The sequence below is a fragment of the Siphateles boraxobius genome, unplaced genomic scaffold (assembly GCF_051911475.1).
Source record: "Siphateles boraxobius isolate OS27281-9 unplaced genomic scaffold, OSU_SipBor_1 9, whole genome shotgun sequence".
NCBI lineage: Eukaryota > Metazoa > Chordata > Actinopteri > Cypriniformes > Leuciscidae > Siphateles > Siphateles boraxobius.
In genome coordinates, this window is record NW_027509219.1 from 23503939 (window position 1) to 23523961 (window position 20023).

Sequence of the window (20023 nt, forward strand, 5' to 3'; positions counted from 1 at the left end):
TGAGCTCAAACAACGCCAAGAGAGAGCTCAGCTTACGAATGGTCCAGACCAACCTTACGAAAGTGTGACTTACAGAAGATATACTTAGCGTACGAACGTGTCGGGAATCATGCCATAACGTTAAGAGAGAGGTTAAGGAATAGGTTAAGAACTACTTAGCGATAAGAACGTTTTGGGGAACCGGGCCCAGATTATTTGCAATGCCAACATGTTAGGTGTTTTCAAATTCATAATAGAGCAAATTATTTGAAGATGAAGATCAGAGAGCCGATTCACAATGAACTTTTTATTTTTAGCTCTTGATTAGGACACTACGAATATTGTTAGGAACACATTGTTACATTGTAGGCAGAGGTTACAGTATTACCTTGCAACTATGATTTTAAACTAATGTACCTTTTATGAGTAACAATGTAGCATACAATCACAGAAGCCTAGAGATGTAAATACCAAATAATTAATTATTAGAATCTCTCAACACAGTGATTTCATTTCTTCAGAGATGACTGGTTTCCTAGTTTGAAAATACACATTGAATGTTACAAGTGGATCAATATCTTGTCAAAAGACAAATGACTGTTCAGTTTACCGTAAGTAGCTACATTTAAAAAAATACATTTAAGGCAGTTAATTTTTACACCTCAGATATCAAATACAGACATTAGAGAATACGTGAATTACATTCTCCCCATTTGTCCCTCAGTAACTTGAACAATTTTTTGACAGATGAGGTCTTTACTGAAAAAGTGATGAGAAATACAGTACAGTATATACAATATTCACAGTAGTTAAGGCGGCATGAAAGGTACATTTCATGCATGTAAATATGAGCTGCTGTATCAACAAATCAACAAAAAGGCTCACAGAGTTACAAAGGGTATATTACATCAAAATCTCCACAAACCTGAAAAGTCACATAAAAATACATTTTGTTACCAGTCTGAAAAAGTACAAAAACATTTTGTGAGTAGGTTCATTCAGGCAGTTTCTGAAGAGTTGTATACTGTAATTGTAAGGCAGTGTATTTCCTTGTCCACAAGATGTCCCCATAACGCTATTATATTAAAACCGATTCAGGTGCCTTTAGCGCTATTTGTGCCTCTTGAGATGCCGTAGCGTTGATACGTGTGAGTAGTGCGTCATTTTTTCCTCAGTTCATGTTGTCTAGTGATGGCAAAATGAGGCTTCCTGAACCACTGAGACCTCGCAGCCCATTACTTCACCCAAAGGTTCATTACTCGAAGCTTCATTCAGCATTGCTCACTAGTGACACCTAGCTACTGTGCAAAGAAATAGCAGACAAATTCATTAATTCTGAACCAATGGCCTGAGCAGACTTATGATGTCCCTGTTTCCCCCCTCTTCTGTGTCATTTATTTATTTATTTTGCTAAACTGAAAAGTCCGAAAGTCCGGACCAAACAAGGTAGGTGTGAAAGGGCCCTTAAACTGAGTTCATGTTGTCAACGCTATAGACACCGGGCTGTGGAATAAACGGTCAAGCCACGATCCCGAACCTCTCTGTGTCTGAGTCCCCGCTTTCTACCACCACCCACGAACATTCATAAACACAACGCAGAGCAGCAGCGGAGGTGCTAGAGGCCAGTGAGCGCGCAGAGAGAGAGAAAGAGGGTTACATAAAAAGAAGACACATTAAAAAACAACAATAACACTGCTTCATGTTTAGCACAATTTACACCATTTTTACAACAGTGTCACATTTTAAACTTTTTTTCTCACACTTTTGGTTTTATTAAAGGTTCTCAGTTGCCGAAACAAAGATATAAACAAAAATTTAAAGTACAGATTCTGTTGAGGTCATAATTTTAACAGTTTTGTAAAGGCTCACCAGTGAGCATAACATGAAGTTGTCACGCCTATAACAGCTGAATGCGGTGAGAAAAAAACTACATATGCTACCTTTCCTCTTCATTTCTGTAAGATTCAAAGTAACTTTTCAATGTTTTCCTTGACAGACGTTGAATCAATATTAGCTTTTGTAGCCTACTTTACACAATGTTAGTTCGGTCTGACGTTTGTTCTATGTATAGTTAGCGAAATAACGTTCTTCAACCTGATTTTCATCATCTTAAAATCAGTATCGCAACTATGCTAGCTGTGCTTTCATTATAATTTCATTTCTTGATAGATAGTTAATCCGTTTTTACCTCTTTCCTCTTCTGTCTCCTTTCCCCGTGACTCCTGGCTCCCTCACGCCACTCAATTTTCCAAACAAATCTCTTACCGCTCTGGCGTCATCTCGTGCTGCATTTACTGCAGTCGGACTTTGGAGATTCGCGCTCGTAAATTGTCAAACTGGTCATAACTTTTAATTTGTTACTGCCAACTGGGATGGCAAGGCTTTCTTTTTGGGTGGCATTTGCCATCCTACGCCACCCTGGTAGATCCGCCCCTGCTAACAACATTTTGGTTGTTGCAGATCATTGTGAACAGGCATTTTAGTCTGCTCTCCTAGCTGTGCTCTACAAGCTCTGCACTACAAGCACAGTTCTGGAGGCTCTCGCTTCTCCATCACCATTGTGTTGGACAGATAAGAGATGGAGGAGGATTGCAGGAGGAATAAGATACAGTTTCAAGTATCATCTGTTGGTTTCTCATTGTTTTCCTCCCTGTAAACAAACAATACACAATATAGGCTTTTAGTACATCGCCACCTTCACAACTAGGAAAATGATAGTACAGGGGAAGATGGTCTTACAGTGTTAGACCTGTTGTCTCTGGTCCAGGGCTTGTTTCTTCAATGGGAAGCTGTTAAACAAAGAACCAAAATCCAGTCATGTCATGACAATGTGTGAAGACTGTTCTTACCGTAACTAAAAACAGAGGAAAGTTATTTACAAAACTGAACAAAGCCTATTTGGACAAATAAAGATTACGATTACGCTAGTTTATCACATTAGGAAACAGCAGCACAATATGTGATGTTGTGGCATAAGGCCTTAAAGGACAAGTTCGGTATTTTACACTTAAAGATCGTTTTAAGATTAAAAGGTTAAGATTGAAATTTGGACAAATGCTGCTGTCACGATAATTTTCGGTTTCTGTGTTAGCACCCCCCCCCCCACTTACACAATGGTTTCATAGGGGCATTGGAACAATCATTCATAAAACGAATTAAACTTTAGTTTACAAAGACGTGAACCTCACTGAGTGGTCTGGGGTGTTCACTGATATGCTCACACAAAAATCGCTGCAAAAGATGCTTTCCAACAAGTTTTATCGTAGTTTTTGTCCAACTCCATTGACTTAAGTCAGGACAAAAACAACGATAAAACCTGTTGGAAAGCATCTTTTGCAGCGATTTTTGTTCGAGCTTAAAAAAAAAAATTTTAAGTGTAAAATACCGAACTTGTCCTTTAAGAGGCTATTAATGGTTAGAAAACTTACCCTATTTTTTTTGTCACCTGGAAAACATTACAAAAGAAATTACATTTGCAGTTAAAAAAAATCATAAAATGCACTTTAAATGTTATTAATGTTACAAAGCAATATCATTTGACTTATTACTGTCATTTTAAACCCTCAATGAAATGAAGTACTGAGAAAAATCTGAATGTTTTGGATAAGATGGACAGTGAAAAGCCTCACATGAACATGTATTTAACTAACAAATTCTGCTCCATATTGCGGTTTATTCCACTTAAAAAGAGAAGGATTGTGTAACTGGCATGTAAAGCGACAACCACAATCACATAGAATAGCTGTAATAGACCATACTACAATAACTTGCGTCCTGTGACTTTTTTTTCTTTATTGAGTTTTGGTGTTTGCTTGTTTTTTTTCTTCTGTTTCTTTTTCTCTCTGTCTGTACAGATAGCAGACACCTGCTGCTGATTATCGGGCAACTACTCCGAATTTTCCCATTAGCTCATAGTGGAGTAGCATCAGGATATAAGCGGTCCAGAGAGGGGACACGATTCGCCTCGCTTCACTTTTTTCCTTATGTCTCCATACCCAGACTCACAGGTGTGTAATTTGTGCATTTATCAAACGACCAATGTAGTGAAAATAAGTGTTATGGGTAAAGAGTGGGACGTCCTTTTTAAATTTTTAACTTTTTCTCTTGTTTTGTGGATAGACATGGGAAAAAGAGTAGAAGATTATTTTTCTTGTTGGATTTTTCTTTCATTAGGTAAGTTAGTTTTCTTCTCATTTTAGTTTAGCAATAGGATTATTTTGTTATTTTTGGGGTCCCTTTTCCTAATGTATCTGTTTTTTTTTTTCACTAATTACACTTTATAATTTTTTTCTCTTTTTGTCTGTTAAATAAAAGACTGCTTTATGGCTATCATTATTGAGAAACAAAACGTGTCTTGTCGTGTTACTGTTATTGTTTGTTTCTATTATACCCCTAGACTATGATTTAGGAACATATTTTTGGGTTAACTATCCCTTTAATTGCTATGATTCTCACAAGGTCTTTTTCAAATTAGATTTATTAAATTAACTCTACAGAGTCAGATTGGTACAATTTAAGCATATCAATAAGCATGAAATAGTTTTTTACTTTAACATAAAATTGCTTTAAGAGAACTTGGACACAAATTTAGTAAAAAAATAACTTGTTTCCACTCACCATTATTGACTGTCTGAACTTTTGAGCATGACCTTCCATATAGTGCTGCTAGAACAACTGCACATATGACAGGAGGACATAAAGCTACAAGACAATATCTTTTCCTCTTCTGTACACATTTGACATCTTTTACACGACTGCCATCTTCACTTTGAATCTCATTTCTGGCTGCACAGCTTGGGGAAAATAACAACAATATTAATAATAATACATAACAGAAATTCAAAACAAATGACACTTCACTTACTCTGTCCACTTGGTGCAGTTCAGTCCAGAAGAAGAATAAAACCCAAAAGAACAGTTTTTACATTCTGTATCTGATGTCTTTGTCCCTGTAAGCAGACACAGATATTTTTCATAAATTAATCTTAGAATGTAGGATGATTTAGACTAAATTATGTGTGGGAAATGAAAATTATTTTTAAGCATTGAGAAACAATACCTAATGTTTTTGTTTCTTGTCCTGGTTTGCAAACACTGTGTTTTATAGCAAGACGGCACTGTGAATTGGAGTAATCAACGCAGTAATATCCATCAAGTACATCACAGATGGTGTCTTTTATTGAAGTGCACTTACTCTGAATGTAAAGACCTTGACCTAAAACAGCATAATTAGCAACACTTTTATATAAGGGAAATAATGCAAAAATTACTAATTTCAAAGGTTAAAGAAACAAAAAATATAAACTTACTTTTAGCACAGTGAATGCATGCAAAGCATCTTTTAAGACCGCTGGGTTCACTCATGAATGTTTCTGGAATGCAGGATTTACAGGTGGTACTCAATTCGCCAGTGCAGTCATAGACTACCATTGACCCTACAAACAACAAATAACAACACATAAGAATAAGATGAATTAATTCAAGGATCTCCTGGACAAAAAAATTAATAAAACACTTTTATGGATCCATCCTAGTGTGAGTAACTATCCCAAAGTGCAAGTCCTTATCACACGGTCTATGTGATGACATTTTTGCTCACATACATGTCAGTTCTCTACAGTTGTGCAGATGGTATACTGTATGTGGAGATGAAGTGGTATAGATTATGAGACCATCACACAATAGCAATATCTAGGAAGAGTGTAGACCTGCACTTAAAGGTAATTCTGCAAAAATGTTAGGTATGTATTTGGTTTTATTTAACTCTGAGTGCATCCATGTACTGGTGCTGGGATAAAGAATTTAGGGTAACACTTTATTTGAAGGGGTGTGCATAAGACTGACATGACACTGTCATAAACATGACATAACACCTGTCATGAACATGAAGGAGTCTTTATGAATGTTTATGACTGTTGTCATTAAGTGTCATTCGGTAAATTATGACACTTTTAATGCAAAGTTGACATTGTTTAAAATGTCTTGATTATGACAACTTGACATTAACAAAGACAAAAAATGTCTTGAGAATTGAGTATGCGTGTGGAATTTAATAATTGATTTGGCAGTATTTTGTATAATGTAGGATCACAAAACAAAAAGAATACCTTACTATATGTGTTTCTCACTGTGTGTTTGTGCTTTGCATTACTAACACAGTTCTCATATTTAGAAAAAATAGTGTGTTTGTTAACTTACCTTTACTACACATTGGACAACATTCTCCATTAGCAGATTTATATTAATTTGGATTCACAAGGATTTCCAAGTGCAAGAAAAATACAAAAACCTGTGAAGACAAAATAAGTTGAACAGCGTTGAGTCATCTAAGCGCCTCATAGGATATTTTAAAAACGCTTATTAAAGAATATTCAAAGAAAACACTTGTTAAACATACTGTATATCAGTCACGGGTTGATACCGAAATCGCCACAACACTTTTATTGTGAAAAATATTAAATAACTTCACTGTAATAGACTACACTGTTGTCATATTCAGTCACTGCGGTCCTAATGGCTATACTACAATACTCATTTTGGGGGGAAAAAAATAGTTTTGCCTAATTTTTGTGATTTTTATTTATGAAGAATATTTAATAACTTCACTGCAATATACTGCATTGTTGTCAAATTTAGTTCACACTTAACTGCTGTCCTGCTGGTTATACAATTTATACAAAAGGATATTTATCCAGACAAAGTGTTGTAAAATAACCAGTAGGACAGCAGTGATGTGTTAACTGAATTTTGCAACAATGTTGGGCATTACAGTGAAGTTATTGAATATATTTTTATAATAAAATGCATACAAAAAAAAAATCTAAACAAAGTTATGTAGTATAATCTTAAAGACAATATGTGTGTGATGTGTGAACTGAATTTGGTGACACTATATTGTGTAACATTGAAGTTATTGACTGTTTATGTAGTAACCGCTAAAGCTTTCGGGTTTTGCACTTTGCAGACGGTCCTTTCGTGTCTGTCTCTCAGCCGCCTGCGCATAGAGATCAATGTATTTTGCTCACTGCGGAGGAAAACTCGTTTTGAGGAAAATTTGTTTGTAGCTGCTTGTCTACGTGTCCCCGATTGAAAAGATGTGTTATTTGTGTAGCAACAACCTTTAACTCTCGAGTTAGTGATCCGCCAAATATACGCAACTGTGATAGTGTCAGATAGCCTTACCCACAGTGGGCCCTTTGTCATTTGTCGTTATTGTTGTTAAACGTTTCCATTATGATCAGTTGATTGTCTGACAACCGTGTGTTCTGGTCATCGCCCTTACCCGATATGTAAACGAGAGTCACTTTCATGTTCACTCCATCCGCCATTTTTTATTTTCCTTCAGACAAGACCAGAGCCATTTCTCTCTGTACAAGAAGAAATGTTCTCGCTGCCTGGCTGGCAGACCTAAATTAGAGTATTCAATATCCGACTGAAACTCCAGTAATGTAGTCTTTAAATCACAAGTCACAAATATCGTATGCAATCAAAAATAATTCGCCATAAAACATAAAATGCGGAAATACATATCAGGATGGAGCATCGATCGCCCGCTGTCATCTGTCATCATTTTCTAAACCAATCGTTGACAGATTTTTCAAATCACACTGTTTTGCCTAATTTATTAAAACATTTTTATTTTTGCCATTTAAGTGTGTCAAGCATAATAGAAAACAATATACAGAGTATCTACCAATCTTTATAATTGTATTTGTAAAACAGAATTCAAGTAAAACTACAGCCATGGGTGTGTCCATGTTGAAGTGTTTTGGATACTTTTCCTTTGTATGGTCACTTCGCTTCCGATTCCATCCCATAATCCTTTGCATGGTTATAGAGATATCTTTGACTATTCTAAGGAGAGAAAATAGTAATTGGTGATCAGCATGTTATGTTGTCCTTTTTTCTGCTCTTCCTTCTCACTTGACTTATTCGTAGCTACCACAAAAAAACACTCACTTTAATGCACCGAATTGTAGCTTTGTTACATATTTATATGTAAATAAAATATGATCATACACAGCTTAATTTTTACTCACTGGTTCACAGGCACCTTCCGGTACTGGTCTCTCTTTCATCACAGCGGGATTACTCTCTGGTATTGGTAGGCCTATTGAGTACCCATCTAAAACAACAAAAAAGTAGGCTACATTTACACTTGTACAACAATTTAAAATTGTATATATATATATATATATATATACACACACACACACATATACTCCAAAATATTAATTAGCGACATTTATGCAAATGCACTATTTAAAAGGCCACAGTGAACCATGGAGGAAGAGGTGACCCCCCCCCCCCCCCCAGGAGTGTATATATTATTACTGTCTTACCTCTGTCAGGGGGTTGTCTTCTCAGTTTTAATTTGCAATATATTTTGATCCCAACAGCAGTCACCAAAACACCAATAATGACTACAGCAATGACTCCAACGATGATATGAACTGTAACTGACTTCCCACATTCCACATCAGATGACATTGTTCCTGGTTTAATTTCTTTAAGGCCTTCACTCTCACATCTGTAAATGTGAGCAATGTTAGAATATCTCGTCCTGTAATACATTTTTAACAATTGTGAATCTCTATTAATTACTCACATTGAATGTGGTTGACAGGTAGTAAAAGAGCCGTTAGAGTAAGTCCCTTCCGTGCAGTTAACACATACAGTATCAGTAAATGCTGTTCCTGTAAGCATAATAAAATAACGACTGACTTAATGAGAGACTATAGCATAACAAACTACTACTGGTATCATTCTTGTATTCGATTAAATTTATTGTTTAAAGTTGTCATGAAATCAAAATTGACCCTGTTTACTTTGTTAGCGCACATTAGTCTTGTGGTGAACAATTAATCTGTGCAAGAAAAAAAAATTGTTTGTCATGGTAATCTTTAATCAAAATCTGAACATTTGCTTCCTCTCTGAATTTCTTTTATGAAGACATCTGTTTTACGGCTTGGGCTGAATATCCTTAAGGCTCCAACCATCAGTCTGCTATGAGCGAGGGATGGAGAGGAGGTGCGCCAAAATAAAACCTTGGCCTCTATTCAATATTTAGTTTCTTTGGAAATGCGTCACAACAATCGGTTGCAACTTCCGGTTCATGGATACAAAATGGAAAGCTAGTTGTCCTCCCACTCTATTTCCATTGTTCCTCTAAAAACAAAGAAGAAAAAACCTGCTTGTCTGATATATTGTCCGGGTTGACATTCAGAGTGTTTCACAGCCAATCTACAGCTGCCTTTATTTTGCTCAATGCAGTAGAATCCCACCAGTGGCTCACAAACAGTATCTGCAGAGCGTGTGCAGCTTCTCTTTATTCCTACTCCTTGTTCTGTGAAAAACATAAAAGATTTTCTTAAATTAATAAAATATGCTAGAACACATTTCTGTATTTCAAGTCTTTATTTTGGAGTACATAGGCCTACTCACCTGCATTACAGACAGAGCAGGGAAAGCATTTTTCTAACCCATTGGGTTCATCAATGTAAGTTAATGCAGAACATGGAAGACAAGTTGTACTCGTATCTACAGTGCAATGCCAAAGAACATGGTTTCCTAAAAATTTTAAAATATATATTTTTGAATAGACACTTCACGCAAGAATAAATTATTACAATGAAAGACATAGGTTCCCTGGGTCACACTGAATTGCTGCTAAACAATGTATACTGTACCTGGTGCACACATGGGGCAGCATTCTCCATTTATCTTATATTCAGCACGAGCACACGTGCTGAGACACAATTTGAAATACAAAGTAGCAGCAATAAATAAAACAATCCCAAAACTGATCATGTTTACATAAGGTGCAAGAGAGGTTGATTTGAAAGCACAGGAAAACGTTTCATCTCCAGACTTCATATGGTTTCTTAAGCACATTAGATAAAGTACTGCATTCTTATATATGGATCCAAGCAAGACACATTGGTTTTCTCTGCACCGAGTGATGCCGTCAAGCTCCTTAGGTTTAAACTTGAGAGCAGGGAGTCCTGAAAGAAGTTATAGAAGCAAACCACAGTAAAATCATCTGTATGCTGGTTGAGGTTCAGTTCATGGTTGAGCTAATTAATATGAAGCACTTTAGATTCCTCATCAGTTGTTTATATTTTCAGGTTCTGAGCATTTGGATTCTGGAGACCAAGATTACATTTCTTTCAATATCAGTCGACACATTTGCGTGTCTCCAGTTGAAATAGTTGAGCAGGCAGTTGATTTAAAGCTGAAATGACAAAATGACAAGTGTTGCTTTAAAAATGCACAAAGTCTACATGTTTACAATTGGTCCTTAATCATTTTCCTAAACAACTGATATGATGACCTAAACCCAGATTTATTTTACATTTATGCATTTGGCAGATAGTCTAATTGTCCTACATTGGTATACACACAGATATACATTTTTATCACTTCATGTATTTCATGGGTAATGAACCCATGACAGGCTACCATACCCTATACTGAGCAATAGGAACAGTGTTTCCATAGAAAACAGATCCATAGAAAACACCATACATACATAAGATTTGAAGCAGGGCTTCATTCCAAAACAAAAAACAACAACAGGGGGGTATTTCAGAAAGCAAGGTTTACTAAGCATCACATATACCCTGAACATTTGGTTGATAAAACCAGACCTTGCTTACTTGGGGTATGCCAGTTCCAAAAACAAGAGTAGTAAGTTCAGTTAACCCACTGTTATATGATCTCCGTGCTTGTTCCTGGACTGTTGTGTATGCCACATTTTGTAGTCTTTTGCAGTTTTCTTGTTAGATTAGTTCCCAGATTCTACTGATGGCTGCATCCAAAATCGCATACTTCACTTCTAGGTGAAAAACTTCTATATAGTAGTATGTCTTAATTCACAGTTTCATAAAAGAGCAGACAAAAAGTACCTGGATGATCTACTACTTCCGTCGAGATTCTGAAGTGTGTATAAGATGGACACTTTACTATCCCATGAGGCCACGAGAGGATTTATGAATGACAATGAAGCAACGCAACTAGGTCATGTGATAATGACAGCATGGCAAATGTACGTCCAGATTACATTCATACTACACACATTCATATTATATAGAACATACTTTTTAGCTGTCAGAAAGTAATTACTTCTTCAAATATGTACCTACTACAGACAGCCCTTTCTGTATATTAACCCCAGTGTTTCCTGTGTTCATGTTCAGGTCTTGGTCACAGAAACACATTCTCTACAGAGCGTTGAATCCAGGAGTCCTTATGGAAACTGACCCTATAAGAAGAAGTGCGCCATGCTTCTTTTTTATTTATTTTTTTTAATGATAATTTACATTCTTATTGCATATATAGCCATATTTGTATTCATTTAAGTAAACAAGAATTACATGATAGAATTTGATAAGTATATTAATTTAAAAAAGAAAGTTTGACTGAACTTACAAAAAAACAGGATGTCCTTGCAAAGATATGTACGTTTATTTTTTATGTTTAGCCATTACTTCCACATTTGTTGTGAGATGTAGGCATATCACATATGTATTTTATTATAGAAATACATTATATAGAAAATGTCATGATTTCATTCAAAACTTTTTGAATGCACATCTATGATGTGTGAGCTGAGAATAAAATAAATGTTTCAGAGTGATATAGTTGATATAGCTACTTACATAGCCTGAAAGTTACCTCTGAAAGCAAAAGCAAGAAAAATATAGCTGCATAACTTTCTAGCAACTACCATAGCCTATTGAAGGTTTAACTTGGTGCATCTTTATCAGCTGTTGTTTTTCCACCTGAATTTCACTTCAATAATATATATAATTATTATCTGATCAGAGTTTCACAATGAGCATTAATGTTTGATCAGTGCAAATTTCAAATATTAAGACTGAGAGGGTGTTTCACAATCGCCACAGAATTAGTCAAACTTGCCCCGACTGACTTATATGTACTTGGTAAGAATATTAGGCCTAATAAAGTGCAAAACATGTCAAACTAAAGCAGTTAAGTAAAGTTTGCAATATATTCACAGATTCGAACTACCTGGATCAATAACTTGTGATCTAAACGTTGTTAGTACACAAATAATAGGCCTACCTCTTTTCAATCATAGTAACGTAGACAAGCAGCTACAACCTAACTTTTGCATGGTAATACACTGCAACCCAATGCAGTGTATTTCAGTGACATTATTGAATATTGTTCATAATAAAAAATCATACAAATTATGCAAAAACACATTTTTCCAAAATAAGTGTAGTATAACCAGCAGTGATGTGTGAACTGAATTTAGTGACACTACAGTGTGTAACATTGAAGTTATTGACTGTGTTTGTAGCAGGGCTCTCGAGTCTTATCAAAAGTTTGGAGTGAGATCTTTTAGTGGAGGAGCCACCCAAATATTTGCAGCAGCGACCCCTCGGCCCCATGCAACAAATTCACTTAAATTTTTGCTAACAGTTCAATTTTGCCTATTGTTCATAATTGACCTGCACAAATAGAAATTATAACAATTGGTAAATCTGATAAAATTCATCCAAATAAAATAAATAGTTTTATATATTTCAAAAATACAAAAAATCATATCACAATATTTTATGGAAAATCACAATTCACGATTTTATCATTATTATTTTTCATGTTGGTTTTACTATTTTGCAAGTGACTGTGCCAAAGTAATGTCCCTATTTTAAAGCCTTACAAAGTAACAAAATATAAAATAAAAAAGGAGGGCAGGCATTTAGGCCAAAGTGACAAAAAATAAAAATCCTTGTCAATATTTCCTTTGTTATTAAAAAATAAGACCAAAGATACACATTACATACACAACTTAATATACAAATGAAATAAACAGTGCTTTTTTTCTTTCTTTTCTTTACATTTAACAGTAGCCTTCAAGAAAGAAATTAAATGAACAAATATAAAAAAACTACATAGACTTCACTGTAAACATTATACAATGATTCTTATTAAAGCTATATTAAAGTTCTCAGTCAAGAGCAGTGAGTAATTTTCCCTTTGTGTTTTGTTGTTTTATTAACATTAAAGGGATAGTTTCCCCAAAAATAAAAATTTGTCTTCATTTACTCTCTTAAGTTGTTTTAAATCCGAATAAGTTTCTTTCTTCTGTTGAAAATAAAAGTTATTTTGAAGAATGTGCTTAACCAGTTGCTATACTGACTTCCATTGTATTTTTCGTCTTCTATGGAAGTCAGTGGGGACCAGCAACTGTTTGGTTACCCACATTCTTTAAAATATCTTATTTTTTGTTCAGCACAAGAAAGAAATTAATACAGGTTTGGAACAAACCTATAACAAAAGCTATCCCTTTAAGCACAAGCGGACATAGACCACTGTCCCTTTAAGACCGGCCATACACGCATGACACTCGCACGATTTTCTCTCAAATCAAATGTTTGCTTTCACTTTAGACACAAACTTCTGTGTTTAAGTAAACCTTGTGTGTATTTGACAATATTAGCGCAACAAGACTCGAAAGATAACTTAGTCCAGTAGGCGCTGTTTGACAGGCTTTTAGTGCCTGCGCTTCGGGTGTAACGTTAGTAGGTAGGCCTAATTCTGTAACGTTATAACTCGATACAGCTATGAACTCGGCAGAAAACTACGAAAATGAACAAGGGTTTTATTGTAGTAAAGGGTAGTAACCATGTTTTTTGTCAGATTGATTTGCTTAGTGTAGCAAAATCATGATTTTTTTTATTTTTTATTTAGTGAAACCATGGTTAATTTTCGTAAGGGCTTCCCTCCGTAGGCCTATGCCTGCCTCGTCCATTAATTGTATAGCTGGGCAAGCTATCCCTTACTCCTCAGCGTGAGAAATACAATGTGTGGCGTGTGAACTGATCGAAATGCGTATGTCTCACGGTGAATGCGTGAGGGTCGAGTGCCCTGGTTTGTAGTAACGCTTTTCGGGGTTTGCACTTTGCAGATGGTCCCTTCCGATCTGTATCTCGGCAGCCTGCGCATTAGTCTTTTGTAGGCTACTGCGAAGGAAAGCTGGAAAAGGTTTGAGGAAAATTTGGTTGAAGCTGCTTGTCTACGTTACTACGATTGAAAAGAGGTGTTATTTGTATAGTAACAACGTTTACCTTACGAGTTATTGATTCAGGAAGTTCGAATCTGTGAATATTGCAACTTTAACTGTGAAAAGCTTTCACTTTCACTTACTTATATTAGTCTACGCTTTTTCTTTTTTTACTAGGCTACCCTTGTTTTATGTAGCCTAACAAGTTTTATTATCAAACCTTATGTAATGTATTTACATTTCATTGTAGGCTACTTACTTAGTTAGCCTATCATCACACAAAATATTTATTGTATGAACTAGTCACATTCACGACTACGAAAACCTAACTTACTAACTCGAATGTACCAGTCAAAAACACAAGTTCTTACCGCTAAAGTTTATTCGGAGAGGAATTGTTTCGAGGAATAATCCTTCCTGACTTCTGACATTTTTGGACTGCAGTGTAGGCTACTTTCGTTTGCTCCAATATATCCCAATAGATTCAAGCTCGACCAGCAAGTAGCCAAGTACACCTGGCTGCAGCCTGGAGATCGGGGCGGGGCCTCACCAACGCTTCTTCTTTTTTTTTTTCTCACCAACGCTTCTCTGCCTGGTTAGTGGCACAGTAATGACGTCGACGCCACGGTAAACAGGAAATGTGTTTCAAAACAATGTAGTCTTTAAAACTCATGCTATATCGCGCTGATAGCGCATGCATCGCATTTGCGTTAAGTGGACCAGTAATGACGTCGACGCGTCTTCAAAACGCATGCGCAAATTTGAAATACTTTAATAAAATGATAAAGGCCTATTGAAAAACTCTAAAGTAATAATGAAAGCACCAAAGAGGAGTAGAGCGCATATCCATAGTTTTAACTATGTCTGATCTAAGGTAAACTTATAAGGAATTACAGAGTATATATTGTGTAATATCTGTGTAGTATTTTAAAAAAAATTCACATTCTGTTGCACTTCACTGTGTAAATTACAAAATGAATGTAAACATTAATGGCACCTTATATATTTCTTATTTTATTCATTCCTCTGTAATAGTTCTTGTTTATTTGTGTGCATTATATAGGTTATTATAAAAACATTTATGCCAGTAAAGTAGTTTGAAGTTAAACCGACTACATAAAGTACATTGTCAATCTCTGTATCCCATAGTATGCATGCCAACTCAAAAAACCAAACTCATACCAGTGATAACTTTTATTTAAAAACAAGAATAATTGTGTAAAGAGATATGCACACATACAGATGATCACGTACGTACACACACACACACACACACACACACACACACGTACACTCACACACGTACGTACACTCACAAACACACGTACACTCACACGTACGTACACACGTACACACACACGTACACTCACACGTACACTCACACGTACACTCACACGTACACTCACACGCACACGTACACACACGTACACTCACACGCACACACACACGTACACTCACACGTACGCACACACACACACGTACACTCACACGTACGTACACACACACACACACGTACACTCACACGTACGTACACACACACACACGTACACTCACACGTACGTACACACACACACGTACACTCACACGTACGTACACACACACACGTACACTCACACATACGTACACACACACGTACACTCACACACACACACACACGTACACGTACACTCACGTACGTACACACACAGTCACACGTACGTACACACACACACGTACACTCACACGTACACTCACACACACACACACACACACGTACACTCACACACGTACACTCACACACACACACGTACACTCACACACACACGTACACTCACACACACACACACACACGTACACTCACACACACACGTACACTCACACACGTACGTACACTCACACACGTACGTACAGTCACACGTACGTACACTCACACGTACGTACACTCACACGTACGTACACACACACACGTACACTCACACTTACGTACACGTACACACTCACACGTACGTACACACACACACACACGTACACTCTCACACACACACACGTACACTCACACACACGTACACACACACGAACACTCACAAGCACACGTACACACACGTACATTCACACACGTACACTCACACACAGGTACGTACACTCACACACATGTACACTCACACACAGGTACACTCTCACACACACACAAGTACACTCACACGCACACGTACACACACGTACATTCACACACGTACACTCACACACGTACACACACGTACACACTCACACACGTACACTCACACACACACGTACACACACACACGTACGTACACACGTACACACACACACGTACACACACACGTACGTACACTCACACACACACTCACACACACACACACACACACGTACACTCACACACACACACACACACACTCACACACACTCACACACACGTAAACACACACGCACACGTACACTCACACGCACACGTACACTCACACACACACACGTACATTTACACACGTACGTACATTTACACACGTACACCCACACACACGCAGGACTCGTCTTCTGCCATCACACACACACGCAGGACTCCTCTTCTGCCATCACCACAGACCCAGGTGGGCAGTCCTTGTGTATTTCAGTGGAGTGCAAGCACAGAGTCATCGAGTACGGCACCCGGAACTCTTGCCTATATTCTCTGGAAAAATGCACTCCAGTTCACAACACCTAATTTAGATAAAATACAGAACAAACAATATTGAATCATTTTGAATAAAGGCATTAACATTGTACAGAGTCATACAAGGAATTTCTTTTTTATACATTTTAAACGTATTATATGAAAATGTTAAACAAGATATACTTGAGTGTTATTGGCTTTGTCTGTAAAGTACCTAAGAGACTTACTTTGTTTATGAACAAAAACTAGTTAAAAAAAAGTTTGTCAATACAAACTTTAATTTGGCTTGAGAAAGCCTATCCTAAAAGTTTGAAAAAATTTTTAAAAGCTTGAAGTTTGAAGGTTTTCAGTTTGAATATCAAAGTAGTTTTGAAGCTGAAAGTTTTGAAGGCAATACAGTTTATCAGACACAGACAGACAGATAGACATGACAGATAGGTAGAGATAGATAGGCAGACAGAGATAGAAGGATAGATTGATTAGGATAGAAAATGATTTTTGATGTGGTAATACAGCTGTGGCATGCTGGTGTACTGGCAGAATGGGCACTTACTACTGCAGTCCTAATACTGCTCGCACTCCCCCTTGCTTAACACAGTTGTGTGTATTTTTGCGGGGGGGGGGGGGGGGGGGGGGTGAATGGCTCTTAAAAGAGCCTTTGAGTTAAAAAGCAAACAACAACAAAAATAGGTGAGAGGGATGGAGGACTAGAGTAAGAGTTAGAGAATAATGAACACAGCAAAACAAAAATGGTAACACTTTACAATAAGGTTCATTAGTTAACTACCTTAGTTAACATGAACTAAGAATGAACAATACTTTTACAGCATTTATTAATCTTAGTTAATATTAACTTCAACATTTACTAATACATTATTAAAATCAAAGGTTGTATTTGTTAACATTAGTTAATGCACTGTGAACTAACATGAACAAACAATGAACAGTTGTATATTTATTAACTAACATTAACAAAGATCAACTAATACTGTAACAAATGTATTCCTCATCGTGAGTTCATATTAGTTAATGCATTAAATAATGTGTACTAATGAACCTTATTGTAAAGTGTTACCACAAAAATAATATAAAGTAAAATAGCAAAAGTGGTACCCAGGGAATATAAATAGGGATCACAATGCCAAGGATCTGCAAAGAGAAGGAAGTTTAGAGCATCAGAATTAGCATAAAATGTTTTATTATTTTATTACTCTAGTGCAGGGGTGTCCAAAGTCGCTCCTGGAGGGCCCACTGTCCTGCAGAGTTTAGCTCCAGCTTGACTCCACACACCTGCCTGGAAGCTTCTAGTATGTCTAGTAAGACCTTGATTGGCTGATTCAAGTGTGTTTAACTGGGGTTGGGGCTAAACTCTACAAGACAGTTGCCCTCCAGCAGAAGGATTGGACAGTGCATATACTGTATAGCAGCATAAGTATAAGTAACAGTATGCAATATATAAAACAAGCCCTACTTTCCAAGGAGTTTTGTTGAATTTATATTACTATTGAATGTAGTTTAATGTTCAATTACATGAATGTATACTTATTAATAACAATAATATCAAAATAGTTTACATTTAATCAATTTATTCATAGAAAAAAAAGTCCTACAATATAACTTTGTATATTGTAACTATTAACTCTTAAATCCTATTTTCCTAGTTCAGTTTTGCCACTGTATTTCTTTTTAAGGGCCTTGTTTTAACATTATATCCTAATCTAAACACAAACACACACACACACACACACACACACACACACACCCCTACGATGCTTTTGGGAAACGCTGCCCTAGTTATTTGTGCGATATGGTGAGTAAAGTTACACGATCTTATTTTTACATCACTTCATTTTATCATCACACTAAACGTCACGTCAGAATTAAAATTTTTAAATAAAATTAGAGAAAAGAAGAGTAGCTTGCCTGTACTCACCATGCAGAGATGAACAGTGGAAATTAAAACATGCTAGAATCGACGTCACGAGTTCACGTCAGTAACCAATGAGAAGAGATGATGGCGGGTAGAGACGTGCAGCCCCGCCCCAGGTGCGGCCCCACCTCGACTGACGTCATCACTTTGCCACTAACCAATGAGAAGCATGGTGGGTGCACCCCCGCCAAATCTGCAGGGTGCAGCCAGGTGCTTCTCGAGGACGAGGTAGCCACAGAGCAGTCTGCAAAGCCCCACATTCGTGATATTATTCATCACCTGACATAAACAGGCCTAGGTGACCTACACATCCCGATGTTATGTTAGTCAGGCTAGTGCCATATTTAATTTGAACAGGAATAAAAACCCTGTGAGGGATAGAAGTAGGCCTACAGTGTGTTCAATTGACTGTTAACAACATGCCAACTGTTCAAATAATTAATTAGTAATATTAAATTTGTAGACAAAAATACATGTCTTTGGTGCTTGTAAAAAATTCTACCTTTAGGATCTTGTATGGATTATTCAAAACTAATATGTGATTGCACTTACAACCAGAATGAATTGATGTAGGCTATAATGCCCCAATGCTGCCTGCCATTAAAGTTTAACAAATCGCAAATCACTAAATACAAAAGTACACAAATTCCTATTGCACCCACTGTAACTGATCACTCAGTGTCTCTTAAAAAAAGATACAGTTTCCCCAGAAATGAATACAGTTAAGTAACAATCAATACAAATACATAGTTATGTAAACGAGTGCTTTTATAGAAAGTGATTGATGCAGATAGTTTTGTAACATGCTTAATGTTAGCACATGATCATATTGCTGCATTTTTTTAAAGACTTTTATGAGTAAGCCTACTTAATAAGTAACTGATTAATGGCAGATCTCAATTTAACATCATAAAGTCATATCATTCATAATAGCAAAATCATTGTGATTTTGGTTTTGTTTCAAGGACTTAAACCACTGGACTCCAGTCATGCGTACTTTTGAGTAGTCAAATACAGACAACTTAAGCCTTTTGTGCAGGCCAGCTGCCGGTTTCCTTTTTAATAAACACTAAAAACTAGCTACTTACCAGCTGATAGACTATAGGGTAGGCTATACTAATTTCACGTCTGTTTCTGGTCAGTGGTCACAGACTTTGGATGGTCGTTTTCTGAAGCGTTCGTTCCTTTGTATTCCTCAATCCCAAACAAGTCACACCCCAAAACTAAAAAAGTTAAGTAAAGTTGGCAATATATTCACAGATTCGAATTTAACGGATTAATAACTCGTGAGCTAAACGTGGTTAATATACAAATAACACATCTTTTCAATCGTAGTAACGTATACAAGCAGCTACAACTTAATTTCCCTCAAAACCAGCTTTCCTTTCCGACGTGTACTAATAAGTACATTGATCTCTGCGCAGACGGCTGA

The 20023-nt window shown here is 36.6% G+C and overlaps 2 protein-coding genes and 1 long non-coding RNA gene across 4 annotated transcripts; all 3 read right to left on the reverse strand.

Annotated features, from left to right (window-relative positions):
- Positions 1–271: 271 nt before the first annotated feature.
- On the reverse strand, positions 272–7728 carry LOC143732924 (tumor necrosis factor receptor superfamily member 14-like). 2 transcript variants are annotated; one of them, XM_077224399.1, is made up of 9 exons: positions 7262–7728; positions 6178–6268; positions 5289–5414; positions 5039–5194; positions 4844–4928; positions 4597–4772; positions 3408–3424; positions 2719–2768; positions 272–2629 (listed from the first exon to the last, which is right to left on the reverse strand). In XM_077224399.1, the coding sequence occupies exons 2-9, from the start codon at positions 6188–6190 to the stop codon at positions 2593–2595; spliced, it is 660 nt and encodes a 219-aa protein (XP_077080514.1). In that variant the 5' UTR covers positions 6191–6268; positions 7262–7728; the 3' UTR covers positions 272–2592. The 2 variants fall into 2 exon arrangements, with proteins under 2 accessions (XP_077080514.1, XP_077080516.1); XM_077224401.1 differs by having other exon boundaries at positions 7162–7557.
- Positions 7590–14602, reverse strand: LOC143732923 (tumor necrosis factor receptor superfamily member 5-like). Its single transcript, XM_077224398.1, has 8 exons — positions 14386–14602; positions 9669–10213; positions 9424–9549; positions 9170–9325; positions 8588–8675; positions 8322–8509; positions 8019–8104; positions 7590–7833 (listed from the first exon to the last, which is right to left on the reverse strand). The coding sequence occupies exons 2-8, from the start codon at positions 9871–9873 to the stop codon at positions 7771–7773; spliced, it is 912 nt and encodes a 303-aa protein (XP_077080513.1). The 5' UTR covers positions 9874–10213; positions 14386–14602; the 3' UTR covers positions 7590–7770.
- A 591-nt stretch (positions 14603–15193) lies between these two features.
- On the reverse strand, positions 15194–20009 carry LOC143732928 (uncharacterized). The gene is made up of 4 exons (XR_013201213.1): positions 19680–20009; positions 18595–18835; positions 17775–17810; positions 15194–16708 (listed from the first exon to the last, which is right to left on the reverse strand). It is a non-coding gene; the product is annotated as an uncharacterized LOC143732928 (long non-coding RNA).
- Between the last annotated feature and the right edge of the window lie 14 nt (positions 20010–20023).